Source organism: Oncorhynchus gorbuscha, linkage group LG17 (genome assembly GCF_021184085.1).
Source record: "Oncorhynchus gorbuscha isolate QuinsamMale2020 ecotype Even-year linkage group LG17, OgorEven_v1.0, whole genome shotgun sequence".
NCBI classification, from domain to species: Eukaryota; Metazoa; Chordata; class Actinopteri; order Salmoniformes; family Salmonidae; genus Oncorhynchus; species Oncorhynchus gorbuscha.
In genome coordinates, this window is record NC_060189.1 from 6,862,784 (window position 1) to 6,879,688 (window position 16,905).

The following is a 16,905-nucleotide window of genomic DNA, read 5'->3' on the forward strand; positions in this document are numbered from 1 at the left end:
GAGAACATCTCTGGTCATCCCCACTGCCTCTGATCTGGCGAACTCACTAAACAAATGCTATATTTGTAAATTATGTCTGAGTGTTGGCGAAAGCCCCTGGCAATGCTTAAAAAAATATGAAAATAGTGCCATCTGCTTTATTTAATATAAGGAATCTGAAATTATTTATACTTCTACTTTTGATACTTAAGTGTATTTAAAACCAAATACCTTTAGACTTTTATTCAAGTAGAATTTTACTGCGGGACTTTTACTTGAGTCATTTTATATTAAGGTTTTTTACTTTTACTCAAGTATGACAATTGGGTACTTTTTCAACCACTGTGTAATAGCTACTGTAAATTGGACAGTGCAGTTAGTTTAACAAGAATTTAAGCTTTCGGCCCATATAAGACATGTCTATGTCCTGGGAAATGTTCTTGTTACTTACAATGTCATGCTAATCATATATCTCCCATGGGAGAGGACATCGATCCCGTAGAGGTTTTAAGGGGTTCTTTTCAAAGTTTTAAATAATACACTTTCAACATTGGCCATGCTGTCAATGAAGCATGAGTTGTGCCGCACTCAAAATACTATTAACTCAGAACTACGAAAACGTGACTTCAGTGAGTTCAAGACAACTGTGAAGCCGGGAAAAAACGAGCTCCAACTGGAAAAATACATTCAACTCGGTCATTCAACAGTCATTCAACTCGGTCATTCAACAGTCATTCAACTCGGTCATTCAACAGTCATTCAACTCGGAATTCCAAGTTGGGAACTCGGGCCTTCTCCTAGAGCTCCAAACTGAAGATCAATGACCTTATTATTCAACCATGTTTTTTTTCCGAGTTCCCAGTTGTCTTGAAAGCACCATCAATCCAGAGAATGCCAGACTTTGATGACAAAGTTTGATGACAAACTTTCCCCACCTTCCTGTTCATGTGAGCACAGCACAATAAGGTGAGTCCAAAAATGTCTTGGAAGCTGCTGCATAAATGATGTAATATGCCAGGGAGATATGTATACTGTAGCTAAGATGGTAATACGAAGTGTATGTTGTGAAGTAAGCTGTCATTAGCCCATGCGGCTCACCCTAATCATTGTGTCCCTTTTCCTCTCCTAACTTACCCTACTGCTCTGACTTACTGGTGCATATGTAGCCTATAGCCTATTTTAGAGAAATGTCATCATTGAATATTGTAAGAGCTTTTATTGTCTGCTTTTAAGCCCCCTTTATTTATCCTACAGTTCTGACTTGGTGTACAGTGTTGAACAAGATAAAGTAAAATTTGACTTTACTCCTCTGTTTGATCTGAAATACCAGGAGGTGTGAGTACATTTGTTTCAGAGTCTTGCCATCTCTCCACCCTCTGCTTCAACCAACAGTCTCTCTAGAACAGTGGCCGTAATCCAACTGAAGACTGGTATGTGGCACATGATGTCGAGTCTCCTTGATGACTTAATATGTGTGATGATTCTGCTGGCCAGATTCTCATTACTGATTCTATTCTTGAAGTACTCCTCTTTCTGTGGGTCTTTGAAACATCGTACCTCTGTCACCTGGTCCAAATACTACTCAGAAATGATCTGATTGGCTGCTGCAGGTCGGGAAGTTGTCCAGAGTGGAGCAGTTATCCATTGATGAGGTTTGTCAGCAACATGTCCACTGAGGTTGACTGTTTGAAATCACAGCAGCTATCATTTTTCTTGAGGTCTAGGGGCAGTCAGCACTCATCCAGACCATCAAGGACAGACGTAACGTTGTACTTGTCAAAGTTGGAGATTCCAGAATGCTTCACATACACAAAACAGTTTTCCACAACTTGAATCAAACAGTGTTTTTTTTCTCTATCATTATGTTCAGCTCCCAAACAGGAAGTGGAAATATGAAGTGGATATCCTGATTAGCTCTTCCTTCGGCCCAGTCCAGAATGAACTTCTGCGTAGAGACTGTTTTACTAATGCCAGCGACTCCCTTTGTCAGCACAGTTCTGATAGGCTTGTCTTGTCCAGGTAAAAGCTTGAAGGTGTCATTGCATTTGATTGGCGTCTCTTGCGTAGTTTGGTTTTTGCATGCCATCTCAATCTGTCTCACCTCATGTTCATGACTGACCCCTCTACTTCCACCCTCTGTGATGTACAGCTCTGTAAAGATCTTATTGAGAAGACTTGGGTTTCCTAGGACGGCTATTCCTTCAAACACACACCGAAACTTCTTCTTCAGGTTGGATTTGAGTTTGTTGTCAAGAAGCACATCTAAAGACAAAACCATGTATAAAGCATCAATAAACAGACTTCTGTTTCATGTTCCTAAGGAAGTGAAGTGTGATCCTCTCTGGCCCTGCTCTCCTGCTTCTCATCTTCAGCATCCTCTCTCTGACTCTAAGCATTCTGGGATAGCTGGACTCAGAATCCTCTTGAAACTCTTCAGTTCTTTCTTCACTAAAGTGATGACAGTCTCTTCAAGTGACTGAGAAAGAGAAGTGTTTTTTTTAACATTTAGATGTAATTCATTCTGCACAAGCAACTGAAACCAACCAATACAAAAAAAAAGTTAATTCTAATGATATTTGGCCTTCTTTTCAGCAGTTTTTACATTTAGGTAAACCCATTGGGAATTTAGACAAAAAAATTAAGTTCAATTCTATTTTTATGTATGACAGCTCACCATGAATGTTTTATTGTAACTTTATTTAACTAGGCAACTCAGAACAAATTATTATGTTCAATGATGACCTAGGAACAGTGGGTTAACTGCCTTGTTCAGGGGCTGAATGACAGATTTTTACCTTGTCAGCTCCAGGATTCGATCTTGCTACCTTTCAGTTACTAGTCCAACGCTCTAACCACTAGGCTACCTGCCGCCCCATGAGGAATATCAAGTCCAGGTCTGTTGTATGACTTTGGGAAGACTGACCACTGGAAATATCTGCTTCTGATATCTCCTGTTTGTCTCTGTAAGAAAAAGAAGTTGACTACAACTGATCAACCAGCTTCACCCCAAAACAATGACACAATACTTCTTATCCCTGTTTAGTAGAGAAGTCTCCCTCTCTGAGGTTTACTGGTTTTCCCATAGACTGTTCACTCTTCATCAACAGACAGCTGGGTACAGGGGAGTTTGGGCTCTTGTGTCTGTGCATCAAAGCTGGGACCGAGTGACTGAAAAACAGCTTCTATCTCAAGGCCTTCAGACTGTTAAACAGCCATCACTAACATTGAGTGGCTGCTGCCAACATACTGACTCAAATCTATAGCCACTTTAATAATACAACAATTGATGTAATAAATGTATCACTAGTCACTTTAAACAATGCCACTTTATATAATGTTTACATACCCTACATTACTCATCTCACATGTATATACTGTACTCTATAGCATCTACTGTATCGTGCCTATGCCGCTCATCCATATATTTATGTACATATTCTTATTAATTCCTTTGTTATTGTGAAATTGTTAGATTACTTGTTAGATATTACTGCATGGTCGGAACTAGAAGCACAAGCATTTCACTACACTTGCATTAACATCTGCTAACCATATGTATCCAATAAAATTTGATTTGATTTGTTCTTGTTGTTCTGTATATGTCGTTTTGTGTGGGACCCCAGGTAGAGTATCTGCTGCTTGTGCAACAGCTACTGGGGATAATAAAATACCAAGTCGCTCTTTCAATTTTAATTCTGAGTGTTGTTTTTCTTTGACAGTGATTTTTATTTTCAATAAGACCAAGTTCTTACCATGCAACATCAGTTACAATATATATATATATTGTTTAACCTTTAACTAGGCAAGTCAGAACAAATTCTGATTTACAATGACAGCCTACTAATGGGGAACAGTGGGTTAACTGCCTTGTTCAGGGGCAGAACAAAATATTTTTTTAACTTGTCACCTCAGGGATTTGATCCAACAACCTTTTGGTTACTGGCCCAAAGCTCTAACCACTAGGCTGCTGCTTGAAATTATACATGTCAATACCACAGGCGGTCTGCTGGTAACTTAATTGGGGAGGAAGGGCTCGTAGTAACATTACTAGAAGCCGTCCATCCCTCAGCAGCCTTCTGTGGTTATTATTCCTGTCAATACCACAGGCGGTCTGCTGGTAACTTAATTGGGGAGGAAGGGCTCGTAGTAACATTACTAGAAGCCGTCCATCCCTCAGCAGCCTTCTGTGGTTATTATTCCTGTCAATACCAAAAGACCCGGACCCTTCAGGTCGGACCCTTGCTGGTAGTGAAGTGTCCAGCACTGAAGTTGATTGGTTTCCCCATAGACTGTTCACTCTTCATGGATACACAGCTGGGTACAGTGGAGTCTGCTCTCTCCTGATGGATTTTTGCCAAAACACCTTTGATCACTGATTTGTTCCTGATTGAGAAAAATTGGCTGAGCACTTTAAGTGGATACATTTCAGCACAGGAAATTGCCTAATAATACAATAGAAATCTCTCACCCCACAGCTTCAACGTGTAGGTCGTTCTCATTTTAGAGGCAGTGGTCCCCTCCTCTCTCCCCAAAGACACTCATTTTAGAGGCAGTGGTCTCCTCCTCTCTCTCCCCAAAGACACTAATTTTAGAGGCAGTGGTCCCCTCCTCTCTCTCCCCAAAGACACTCATTGTTTTTGCCAACCTTTCTAAAAATTAAGTTCTTAAAAAGGATAATCCGAGTTATTTTCAGGGAGTAGCCATTCCATAAGGGAAATATGCAAATACATGCTGAAACAGGCCAATAGAATCTGGCTTCCTTGTGCTTGGCTCTGCCCACCTTCTTCCTTGTTCGGCTCACTGTGTGAGAGTCGAGGTGCAGGAACCAGTTGGTCCACATTGTGTCACCACTGATACACTTCCTCCCTGTATCAACACAGATCAGACCTGCAGCGCTCAAATGCGACCACTTGGGCAGCCTGGTCTCCTAGAGTTGACGTAACATAGTAAATGTAAATCTGGGACACTCAAATCAGTATGATATGTTATGTTTGGTATGGTTACATAAGACAGATGGTTACTTAAGGCAAAAATGAAAGAAGAGTGGTTGGCTGGGGTGGATTGGTAGGTGTATAATCCTAATGTCTAGCAACTCAAAGACTGTGAGTTTGAATCTCATCACAGACAACTTTAGCATTTTAGCTAATTAGCAACCCACAAGTTGTGAGTTCGAATCTCATCACGGACAACTTTTGCATTTTAGCTAACTACTTAGCATGTTAGCTGAACTCAAACTCTTTTAGCTAACCCTAATCGTAACCCTAACCATAGCCAGCCAGCTAACATAAGCCACCTAGCTAGAATTCGTAACACATTGTACGTTTTTCAAATTCTTAACATGTAAGATGAATCATAATTATTAACATAACATAAGAAATTGGTGATTGAAAATAACAAATGAATACATACCATATGAAAACTAACATACAAAATAAATGAGTTCGCTCAGATTTACGTAAAGAATAATACGAAATTCTCAGACACCAGGTTGCAGCCAGCAAGTCAGCCAGCTGATGACGCTATGGCAGTGCAAGAAAGCGCAACACAATTCAATAATAAATCAAGAGCAGCCTTGTAACTTTGCCCTCCCTAAGATCCTCATTTCTGCCCACCTCTACCGTCTTGCTTTCTGCTAAAATAATACTATGCATTATGGGAAAGATTATTTGAATTTGGTTCAGGATTTTTCATAAACAAAGTAAAATTATACAGTTGTTTTAATATGAGTACAAGCATTTCAGAGGTACAGTTTTGGCCAGAATACATTTGTTATGTTCAACTAATGATTTTAGTCTTTATTTTATTTAACCAATTTAACCAAATTCCAATGGTTCTGTTTTTGTGAACAAGTTTGTTCATGATTTACACTAATAATATTAATTAACAATCGAAAAATGTCAGCAAATACATTTATAGCGTTTAAAAATAAAACGTTTATTTATTTATTATAACGGCAAAGTATTTCAGTTTTTAATTACAACTGTCGGTTTTAATAACCTGTAATAAAGCTGAAAGACCAATATACTAAAACGAATATAATTATACATCATTTGTAGCTATACTAGATGTGTTTTAGTTTTATTTGTTCTAATAAAAATAATTTATGCATATCAAATTGAGAATAAAACTTATCTCACGAATAAGCTTGTATGTGAGTGTATGTGACGCTCGGGGTCGCAGTTTGCATGAACAATGGAAAACAAAATTGCATCCTCTCCAAACCCATCGCATCGTTTGCCTAGCCTAGTGTGCGTAAAGCAGGTCACACACCTGCCCCGAACCAACACCGAACTGCGATCCTTTCTTCCCACGTCTAATTTTCGATTGGACAACTTTCTCCCACGTGTGTTGGCCGGAGATGCTTAAATATGCCCCCAGAGAGCAAATTATTGTACTCGTGGTTTAGTATTATGAATTGCTTCTTGATACGGACCTATTAAAATAACCAACTGCCTGCCACAGGATGACATCGTTAATCGGAGGACTCGTCTGTTGTATATCCTTCCTTGCCCTGGAAGTCCAAGCAACATACCGACTTCATGGGGGATACCATCCTCGGCAGCATCAGGCAGACAGCCCTATCGTGCCACGGCAAACGTTTCAGCAGGGCTTCCAACAGCAACAACCATTTCAGAGTGTTCAGCAAGGTCAGCAACAACCATTTCAGAGTTTTCAGCAACCAGCTCAGTTGTCTCAGAATCAAAGAACTATTGACTTGGGAGGTTGGTTCATTTTCATGCATTGTCTATTATTCTGTAGAGAGGCTTAATGCTTTCTGTCTATAGTGCGCAGACAGCGGTAGCCGGTATTTGGAATAGTCAGCGCAGACTGCTGTTTATATTAAATTATATTTGAGATTATAGTATATTTAAATTAATAATTTGCCATTGACGTCCATGTATGATGTGCATTAAAGTTTCGAATGTAGTCTAATCTCCTATATTGGCCAGTCGTCTGGGATTACAGAATAAAGAATTCTCTAAATAATTTGATACTGTAAATATACATTCTTATCTTGACAGACAATAACATACATGTAGAAATTCATAGTAGGAACATGTTACCAAATAGCACATCAAAGGAAGGACTATCAAAGGAAGGACTGTCAATGTGTAGGCTCATTTACTCATTCCTTTGAGCTAAATTAAACCTTCCGGATATTATATTTCAAAGTTAAATGTTCAGAACCCATCAACGTTACATTGTGAGAAATGGTTAACAAGATACTGTATGATGTCGATTACTACTGTAAAGTTGTATTTTCAATGTTTATTTTTTCATCAGCTTTTTTGCATCTGTACTCAATTGCTAGCAGACAGGATCGATTCTTAAGGTTTGCAGCCAGCCTCTTACTGATGCTTAAGGCTATAAGCTTTTTTTGTGTACTTCACGTCATCACCATGTAAGCCATAGGCGCTGGACCAAAAACAATAACCATTGCTCTACTGCATCTTCCTCCCTCGTGGTGGCCCAAAGCACATGGCAATAATCACTAGTACTAGCAGCCACACAGGAAATGGCCACCAGTCATGTACCTCCAGCTCACTGCACCACCCCTTCGACCTGCACCCCCACCCCTCCCTTCTGTGGGTGCTTTTACCCCTTTCTTTTCCCAATCTCTTATCTTGTTCAATGATTGAGCAGGTGCTGTGGGAAAAGTCACTATTGTTTTTTTTTTAAATGTCCTCTGCAGGTGAATCTTGAGAGAAATAGGATAAACATGTGCTTACTATACTACATTGGATGAATTGACTTCCAAGTTCAAATTTAACCTTTATTTAGCTAGGTAAATCAGTTAAGAACAAATTGTTATTTACAATAACGGCCTACCCGGGGAACAGTAGAACGACCTAGTCAGCACAGGGATTCAAACCTGCCTACTTTCGGTTACTGGCCCAATGCTCTAACCGCTAGGCTATCTGCCGTCCCAAGTTACCATGTTTACTTCCCTGAGAAAAGGTCAGAAACAAAGCTTTGTTTCATCTCGTATCCATTCCCAATCAACTTTACTTCAGATTCAGATTCCTTTATTACTTCAGATTCCTTTATTACTTCAGATTCCTTTATTACTTCAGATTCCTTTATTACTTCAGATTCCTTTATTACTTCAGATTCCTTTATTACATCAGATTCCTTTATTACTTCAGATTCCTTTATTACTTCAGATTCCTTTATTACTTCAGATTCCTTTATTACTTCAGATTCCTTTATTACTTCAGATTCCTTTATTACTTCAGATTCCTTTATTACTTCAGATTCCTTTATTACTTCAGATTCCTTTATTACATCAGATTCCTTTATTACTTCAGATTCCTTTATTACTTCAGATTCCTTTATTACATCAGATTCCTTTATTACTTCAGATTCCTTTATTACTTCAGATTCCTTTATTACATCAGATTCCTTTATTACTTCAGATTCCTTTATTACTTCAGATTCCTTTATTACATCAGATTCCTTTATTACTTCAGATTCCTTTAGACTTGTATTTCTACTGCTTTGTTTTGTAGCATATTGTTGCTGTGTGTAAAGAAGCGTGCACGATTGCCCGCTTAAAAACTAACGTTCCCGGCCAATATTTTTTTAAATCGTAGCACATGTTAAGGTGACTTGCTAAAACCTTAAGCAACACCAGGCCTGAATGTGAAACCTGAATGTGTTTGATATATACTGAATGTACAAAACATAGGGAACACCTGCTCTTTCCATATCATAGACTGACCAGGTGAATCCAGGTGAAACCTATAAATTCTTATTGATGTCACTTGTTAAACCCACTTCAACCAGTGTAGATGAAGACTTGAGACAATTGAGATATGGATTGTGTATGTGTGCCATTCAGAGGGTGAATGGGCAAGACAACATATTTAAGTGCCTTTGAACAGGGTATGGTAGTAGGTGCCAGGCGCACCAGTTTGAGTGTGTCAAGAACTGCAACGCTGCTGGGTTTTTCCATGCTCAAAAGTTTCCAGTGTGTATCAAGAATGGTCCACCACCCAAAGGACATCCAGCTAACTTGACACAACTGTGTCAACATAGGCCAGCATCCCTGTGGAACACTTTCAACACCTTGTAGAGTCCATACCCCGATGAATTGAGCCTGTTCTGAGGGTGGATCAACTCGATATTAGGAAGTAGTGCCTAATGTTTTGTACACTCAGTGTATATGACAGAGGAACTCTGGCTAGCAGTTCCCTATTAAAGTGTGTAGAGCAAACCATTTCACCCTCTGTGGTAAAAACCTATGTCACGTTCTTTTCCCTCGCAGAAACCCACTGCAAAAGCCGCCCCCTAGATCTGGTGTTCATCATCGACAGCTCCCGTAGCGTACGCCCCCAAGAATTTGAGAAGGTCAAAATATTCTTGGCTGACATGGTCGACACCCTTGAGATTGGCGCAGACGCCACACGGGTGTCCGTTGTGAACTACGCTAGCACAGTGAAGATTGAGTTCCTGCTCAAGACGCACTTCGACAAGCCGGGCCTGAAAGCAGCGTTGGCGCGCATCGAATCCTTAGCGGCTGGCACCATGACTGGGCTAGCCATCAAGACGGCCATGGAGGAGACCTTCACCGAGGGATCGGGCGCCCGGCTAACCAACAAGAACATCGCCAAGGTGGCCATCATCGTGACGGACGGGCGGCCCCAGGACACGGTGGAGGAGGTTGCCGCGGCGGCGAGGGCGGCAGGCATCGAGATCTACGCAGTCGGGGTTGACAGGGCGGACATGAAGTCCCTGCGTCTCATGGCCAGTCTGCCATTGGACGAACACGTGTTCTACGTGGAGACCTACGGCGTCATCGAGAAGCTCACGTCCAAGTTCAGGGAAACACTGTGTGGTAAGAGAATGAGGCTAGTGCTAAGGCTTAGGTGAGAGATAAGTCATGTTTGCATGTCCTCCTATAATAGCGGTGCACAATTGAATAAGAGCCTCAGTCCTTCTGGTTTCAGTTTCTTTCATTCCTTGACACCTTCTAATGTTACTGACCACCCAGGAAACATACCTGGTTTCCCAGGTCTAAACTAGTTGTTGGTTTCCCAGTTCTAAACTAGTTGTAGGATTCCCAGTTCTAAACTAGTTGTAGGATTCCCAGTTCTAAACTAGTTGTAGGATTCCCAGGTTTAAACTAGTTGTAGGATTCCCAGGTTTAAACTAGTTGTAGGATTCCCAGGTCTAAACTAGCTGTTGGATTCCCAGGTCTAAACTAGTTGTTGGATTCCCAGGTCTAAACTAGTTGTTGGATTCCCAGGTCTAAACTAGTTGTTGGATTCCCAGGACTAAACTAGCTTTTGTTTAAAAATCAAGAATGGAAACCAGCAGATGCGGCTCTCGAGAACTGGTGTTGTGCACCTGTACCCAAAAAACATTGACTAATAGTAACAATTCTTTCAATATTTAATGTGAAACAGTGATTTTTAAAAAGAAAAGGAAAAAAGATTCCAAATGATAACCCTCATTTGACCAATTAGAAAGTCATTAATAATTGACCTGAATGAATTCTAACCTGATTAATCCTGTTCAAGGTGACGATGTTGTCAGACTAAACCAATCAGCTGTGAGGATGTTTGTTTACAGGTGTGGACGCCTGTGCCCTGGGACACGACTGCGACCACATATGTGTCAACAACAACAACAACAACTCGTACGCCTGCAAGTGTCGGGAAGGCTATACACTGAATGCAGACAAGAAAACATGCTCACGTAAGGACCACAAGCCTCTATCGGGAATGTGGATAGCACTTTGTTCGATAGGTACCTACATAAGGACTTCATAACCCATGAATAACCCATATATAAGCAAGCATTTCCCAACAACCACAGGTTGATTTTTGTGATACTTTATACTGCAGATTTCAACGATTGTTGACATAAGTATTTATGAAATGCTAATGTACTGCTTGTGAAGGTGTTATGTTATGTATGAGTTATGAATGTATTGTGAAGTCCTTATGTAGGTAGCCTTCAAATAAAGTGTTACCGGAAAGATTTTGTTTGTAGGGGACCTATTTTACTGTATTTATTGTGTAATACAGAAATGGGAGGGTAACAAAACAAGCCTTGTATTTAGGGGCAAAGGTCAATATTAATGTGAAAGATTTTGTCTTATGTTTACACTTGGCAGCAGGTTCTTTGCAAAACCAAAACCAAAACCAGAACCAGAACCAAAACCAAAACCAAAATGGATCAGGTTCCAACGGTTGGTGCACCTTTATTTCAGAATTCATAGGCTAGACATCCTAAGTGCTGCTGTTATGGTATGCATGCCCAGTGCTTGAAGTGGACTGAAATAGATGCCATAGTCATTCTGGCTGCTGGTACTGTTATATTTATTATTCTACAAGAGGTGCAGAAACTCATGATGTGGAACATTTAAGGTGCCCCCGGGAACTCAGTCCCTGTGTGTTCCTGCCAAAGTCAAGCACTGTGCATGCCACTATCCAATGCGTTTACGCCATCTTCGCTAGCTAACATTGCTTTGTCCCCTCTTCACCTTATACAGCCAATAGATGGTGAGTTTGTTGTGATGCGTCGGCTTGGCTTATTTAGCATTAAAACCCACAGAGCTGCAGAGTAGCCTGGGCTGCAGAGCTAAAGCTCTCGACCTGCCTTGGTTATCGACGGTTCCCAAGAGAGTCCGCTTGGACAACTTTGAGCTGGTGAAGAGTCGGCGCTGGCACTGTCCAGGTTGGCCTGATCCGGGTACACCAGCTGAGTCCGGACCTAGTTCACCTTAAACCACCACCAAGGCTTTGAAGAAGGCAGTGAGAGGTTTTCAGTACATGGGTTCCATGACCGTGCTGGCCCTGCTCCACCTGCTGGACAGGAGCTTCACACAGGGAGAAGGCATCCGGCCAAAGTGCTCCGGGTGGCCGTCGTGCTGACGGATGGACAGTTGCAAAAGGACATCTCGGAGCATGCCAGGAACCCTAAAGACCAAGGTGAGAGACCTTTCTCTTAAACAGTATAATGTAACACTATTTTATTGAGTTGAATATATCTGTGGTAAGTGGTAAGATGACTCCAAACTCTAAAATGACTCACTTTTTTTTGGTTTGTTCATCCTGTAATTTTTTTGAGTTCATTATATGAATGCATGTTTCCTCCTACCGTAGCTGTGTAATACTTAAACATCCAATCCCATGTATATCATGCACCGTATCGCAGTTTTGAGTTTGTCAAAAGAGTGACCTTTGTCCTGTCCTGTCTTCCTTCTCTCTTTTCTCAGGTGTGGAGATGTACGCGGTGGGTAAAACGGAGGAGAGCGAGCTCCTGGAGATAACCTCTGAGCCCCACAGACAGCATTACGTTCACTCGGCTGACTTTAGCACCGTGGAGCAAGTTCTGCCACTGTAAGGAAGAAGGAAATGGATGATCATGGGAAGGTGCAGCATGAGCTAGCTGCTAGGGAAACAACAGCTAGATCGAGGAGAAGGACCCAAGGGAGCCTGGTCGAATGACTTGTGTTTGGCCTCATACGTTTGTTGGACTGATGCCTGGGTATTTCAAATTGTATGCAGTCACCTGTGGTTTGTTTCACATCTACGGGAGACCTTGAAAATCAAAGTATACATGATGGGTTTGTGTTATGATGAACAAGTGCTTGATTGAAGGGCTTGTCTACTGCCTTGGTTAAAGCTTGAATGATTGGCTGGCCTACTGCCTTGGTTAAAGCTTGAATGAATGACTGGCCTACTGCCTTGGTTAAAGCTTGAATGAATGGCTGGCCTACTGCCTTGGTTAAAGCTTGAATGAATGACTGGCCTACTGCCTTGGTTAAAGCTTGAATGAATGGCTGGCCTACTGCCTTGGTTAAAGCTTGAATGAATGACTGGCCTACTGCCTTGGTTAAAGCTTGAATGAATGACTGGCCTACTGCCTTGGTTAAAGCTTGAATGAATGGCTGGCCTACTGCCTTGGTTAAAGCTTGAATGAATGACTGGCCTACTGCCTTGGTTAAAAAGCTTTGAAGTGATTGTTAACATTTTGCAAAACCCAAATGATTTACCATTGACTTCCCCTCAATGATCTAAAAAAACTTCACCTGATCTTTGACTAACTACTTGACATCCACTTGACTGTATGCATTGTCTGTATTGGAAGTTTTGACTTTACATTACGTCAACTAGTTGTGACACTTTACATTACGTTGCTCACAGTAACAGGGAATTGTAATATTTGATTGCATTGTGCAATGTGTAACTACACAATTTGTTTCCTTGTATCCACAATGGAAGATGATTTTAATAGATCCCTAAGTGTGGAAGAAGTGACACTTTATGGCGGGCTGCTGAGGGGAGGACGGCTCATAATAATGGCTGGAATGGAGTGAATGGAATGGCATCAAACCCATGGAAACCATGGAAACTATGTGTTTGCTGTATTTGATACCATTCCACCAATACCACTCCGGCCATTACCACGAGCCCATCCTCCTCAACCAATCTGTGCGTAATACTGATACCTATCATATTTAGACGACCAAAATAATACAGGAAAAGCTAACAGATAAGTTGTTTATTGGTAACTGCAGTAACTTAACGTCAAGTTTTTTCATAAAAAAATATAGCATTTATTGATTATTGCCATTGATGTCTTTTTCAGAGGACGCGAATGAGATGAGTGGGAATGAGCTGAGTGAAGACGCCTGTATGTGTGAGGCTCAGATTGCGTTCCAGTTGAAGATGCAGTCCACCATAAAGCAGCTGACCAACAAACATATCCTTTTAACCTCACCGGTCCTTTTTATAATGGGTAAGGGTGGTATTTACATAGGGCTTTACACAAGATCTCAAAGCCTCTACCACCAGCTGCAATGTTGTATGGCCATGTGTATACTATTCTACTTTAAACTGTTACACTTCCCTGTTAAACTTCAGTATATGCATTGAAGAAGACAAGTCATTTCCTTGACTGTTATTTCCACTTGATGACCTATCGAGGAAAGTGACCCAGTTTGGAGGCAGGCGTTGATTCTAAAGAAGAGGACGCTGCAAAGAGACCATTCAGAGCTCACCCAGTTAACCTCAATCTAAATTGGCTGTATAGTTTTCCTCTTTGATCGACAACAGTCCATTTTGGAGTCATCGTACTGTATAACCTCCCTCAATATATGTGTTTTTTTGTAGATCTAAAACAATGTATTTAAAAATTGAACAATAATGTTCAATTTGCTCACAACAATGTCCCCATTTCATTTTTAAAGCTAGGAACAAGACCAAAGTTGACTCTTTTTTTTGCACAATATTTGTCTCCCCATGGTGGCACCTTTCCAGTTGAACAACATTCCATCTTCCACCACATCAGCTATAATAAAGAGGAAGCAATAGAGGCTCTGTCACTGACCAGTGATTTGTTTTCTTATTGTGGTGCAGGATAAATGAAAGACAAGACACACGAAATGTCATTTCTGTCAATATATGGTGTTCTATTGTTCTATTTTCTAGTGTTCTATTTTGGATATTTGTACAAATGTACACATTAAATACATATTTTGAACAAATCTCATTAACATTGTTTCTGTCTGTATTTTTTGTCATAAAGATTAAAGTGCTACATGCATGTGCTGTATATACGTCAAGCACAATATAAAAAAAAACATAAGAAATACATTTGCTGGCTGTCTCCAAGTCCACCAGCTTCTAAACAATTTGTATGGAGAATAAATAACCCCCCTAAAAAAGGGAGAGACTGAAAAGTGATTGTCAAGTATATATATGCCATTTCGCAGACACTTTTATCCAAAACAACTTTAGGTCATGCTTGCATACTTACATCCAAAGTGAATACAGTTGTAACTACATTTTCATGTATGGGTGGTCGTGTGATTCAAACCCTCAACCCTGGTGTCAAGCACCATGACCTACCAACTGAGAGACATGCATGACCAAGGAATTTTACAGACTAGCTGGATGATTAAAAAGTATGCACATAATGTTGCCAAACATTTCCCAGACTGAGCCATACTGTAGATATTCTAATACATGGCTCTGGCATTTCCCGTTTCAGAAGTGTTAACATACACAAATGGGAACAGTGCATGGAGATAATAAACTTGGAATAAAGAGACAAACATGCCGAAGGGAGTGCAACGAACAAGGACTACAACACAACACGGATATAAATAATGATGGACTACAATTACCACAATATTGAGAGCGGAAGCCCGGATAAAGAGCTTTCCGGTGTGTGGTTACCAGGGATACCGATGCGACGTCGATGTTCTGCAACGAAAGCTGGCTTGTGAATTTAGTTTATGAAGGAAACCCATAGTTATGAGATGCAATATATTCTCACCTATGAATGTATTTTGCGCGGAGTTTGCTAGCTATATTCTACAATAGTTTGTTTGTCAACGGTGACTGAATCTCCAGCTAGCTAACGTTACTTCCATAAGCTAGCTAGCAAGTTGCTATCGTTTGCTCTCTAACATTGCTCGCTGGCTAATGTTAGCTTTAGCAAGCACATTCTAGTGAACGTGTGTTGGGTCACTAGGCAGCAACGATGTTTATTTATCTCAGTAAGAAGGTAGGCATCCATTTCGGTGACATTTAGCTGTCAGATAGTTTTGTTGATACGCGTGAAGCTTCCATACGTCTCTCACTTGTTGTTGCCTAATCAAGACGAGAACCGCATCAACATGCCATTATGATTAATATTGTATTCATCACCATCATGCACATAGTCGCTTGCATGCTTGAGCCAGCCATTTACTGCTAGCTAGCTAGTTATGAGACCTGCAAACTAACGTTAGTCATACAAACTAACGTTAGTGCATGTTGCTACCTGTGATAGCAGACACATTTTTTCAGAGCCTGTTGGCATAAGCAATACAATCAATGTCCCTTTTGCCTACAACAGTAACAACCAGTTATAATCAATTTGATCTAAATGCACAATCCTCTTCCCCTCTCAGATTGCCATCCCCAACAACATACGGCTGAAGTGTGTGTCATGGAACAAAGACCAAGGCTTTATAGCATGTGGAGGGGATGAGGGTCTTCTCAAAGTTCTGAAGCTGGAGACACAGACAGGTGAATTGGCTTTCCAACACAAGTTACCTCTATAAATTGAGATTGGCTGAGAGTACCATCTGAGTTATGTTATGCAATGTTTACAAACCCATTTGATTCAGATTCATTTTAGTTATTTAGCAGACACTTCTATCCAGAGTGACTTACAGGAGCAATTAGGTTTAGTGGCCCAATGCTCTCAACCGTGATGCTACCTGCCTCCCAGATTCCAAATGTTTGTGAAACAGAGCTAGAGTAGCTAATTGTGTGTGAAAAACAATTTAAAACCTAAATGAGCTTGGCAACAGTAGACATACTCTGCCAGCAGTATTATGTCAATTAGAAAGTAGGATGGTGAGTTTCTATCTGAGCTTTACCCCTGTGTGTTACCTAAAGGGCTCAGACTTTTCTGTTTCCATTGGCATGAATGTCTCATGGGACCAAGGCCCTGGCGGACTTGCTCTGACTTGGCTAACTGTGGACTTTTAACGCCTTGTCACAAAGCAACTGTCTTTGTGATGCAGAGGTTGTTGATTCTACTCACCCCAAGTCTTTAGTGTCACACTCCCGATGGAAACACAATTACACTAGAGCCTACATTAACATAAAACACTGGTGTGGGGTAAGTCTTAGGTGGAAGTGCAGCATAATGGTGTTAGGAACTAATTTGCTCGGGCTTCTCTGTATTAGGCTACTTTAGAGCTATGGTATGATTCAAGCAGCTTGTGATGTTGACAGGCTTATTGAACTCACTATAGACTAGATAATCAAATCAAATGTTATTGGTCACATACACGTGTTTAGCAGATGTTATTGCGGGTGTAGCGAAATGCTTGTGCTTCGAGTTCCGACAGCGCAGTAATATCTAACAATTTCACGACAGATACCTAATGCACACAAATCTAAGTAAAGGAAT

The 16,905-nt window shown here is 40.8% G+C and overlaps 2 protein-coding genes and 1 long non-coding RNA gene across 8 annotated transcripts in view; all 3 read left to right on the forward strand.

The window, feature by feature from the left end:
- Positions 1 to 324: 324 nt before the first annotated feature.
- Positions 325 to 3,243, forward strand: LOC124002183. Its single transcript, XR_006832940.1, has 3 exons — positions 325 to 1,998; positions 2,129 to 2,209; positions 2,301 to 3,243. It is a non-coding gene; the product is annotated as an uncharacterized LOC124002183 (long non-coding RNA).
- Positions 3,244 to 6,228: 2,985 nt separating this feature from the next.
- On the forward strand, positions 6,229 to 14,486 carry LOC124001885 (matrilin-3-like). 4 transcript variants are annotated; one of them, XM_046309019.1, is made up of 6 exons: positions 6,229 to 6,701; positions 9,248 to 9,817; positions 10,555 to 10,680; positions 11,102 to 11,176; positions 13,582 to 13,695; positions 13,904 to 14,486. In XM_046309019.1, exons 1-6 carry the CDS (start codon positions 6,443 to 6,445, stop codon positions 13,948 to 13,950), a joined length of 1,191 nt encoding a protein of 396 aa, XP_046164975.1. In that variant the 5' UTR covers positions 6,229 to 6,442; the 3' UTR covers positions 13,951 to 14,486. The 4 variants fall into 4 exon arrangements, with proteins under 4 accessions (XP_046164975.1, XP_046164976.1, XP_046164977.1 ...); XM_046309020.1 differs by having other exon boundaries at positions 11,105 to 11,176; positions 13,904 to 14,474; XM_046309021.1 differs by having other exon boundaries at positions 6,230 to 6,626; positions 13,904 to 14,474.
- A 687-nt stretch (positions 14,487 to 15,173) lies between these two features.
- wdr35 (WD repeat domain 35) overlaps positions 15,174 to 16,905 on the forward strand; it is a 56,572-nt gene continuing 54,840 nt past the window's right edge. For all 3 annotated transcript variants that reach the window (XM_046309064.1, XM_046309065.1, XM_046309066.1), the window contains exons 1-2: positions 15,174 to 15,504; positions 15,893 to 16,010. In XM_046309064.1, coding sequence (XP_046165020.1) covers positions 15,481 to 15,504; positions 15,893 to 16,010 — 142 coding nt within the window. In that variant the 5' untranslated portion in view covers positions 15,174 to 15,480. The remainder of the gene's footprint in view (positions 15,505 to 15,892; positions 16,011 to 16,905) is intronic.

Excerpts from the sequence above, each read along its gene's own strand:
- LOC124001885 (XM_046309019.1), top strand. The coding sequence starts at position 6,443 with ATGACATCGTTAATCGGAGGACTCGTCTGTTGTATATCCTTCCTTGCC. Across the intron at positions 10,681-11,101 it reads AGACAAGAAAACATGCTCAC|CAGGTTCTTTGCAAAACCAA; the intron begins GTAAGGACCACA and ends TACACTTGGCAG. Across the intron at positions 13,696-13,903 it reads AAAGCAGCTGACCAACAAAC|TTGATGACCTATCGAGGAAA; the intron begins ATATCCTTTTAA and ends TGTTATTTCCAC.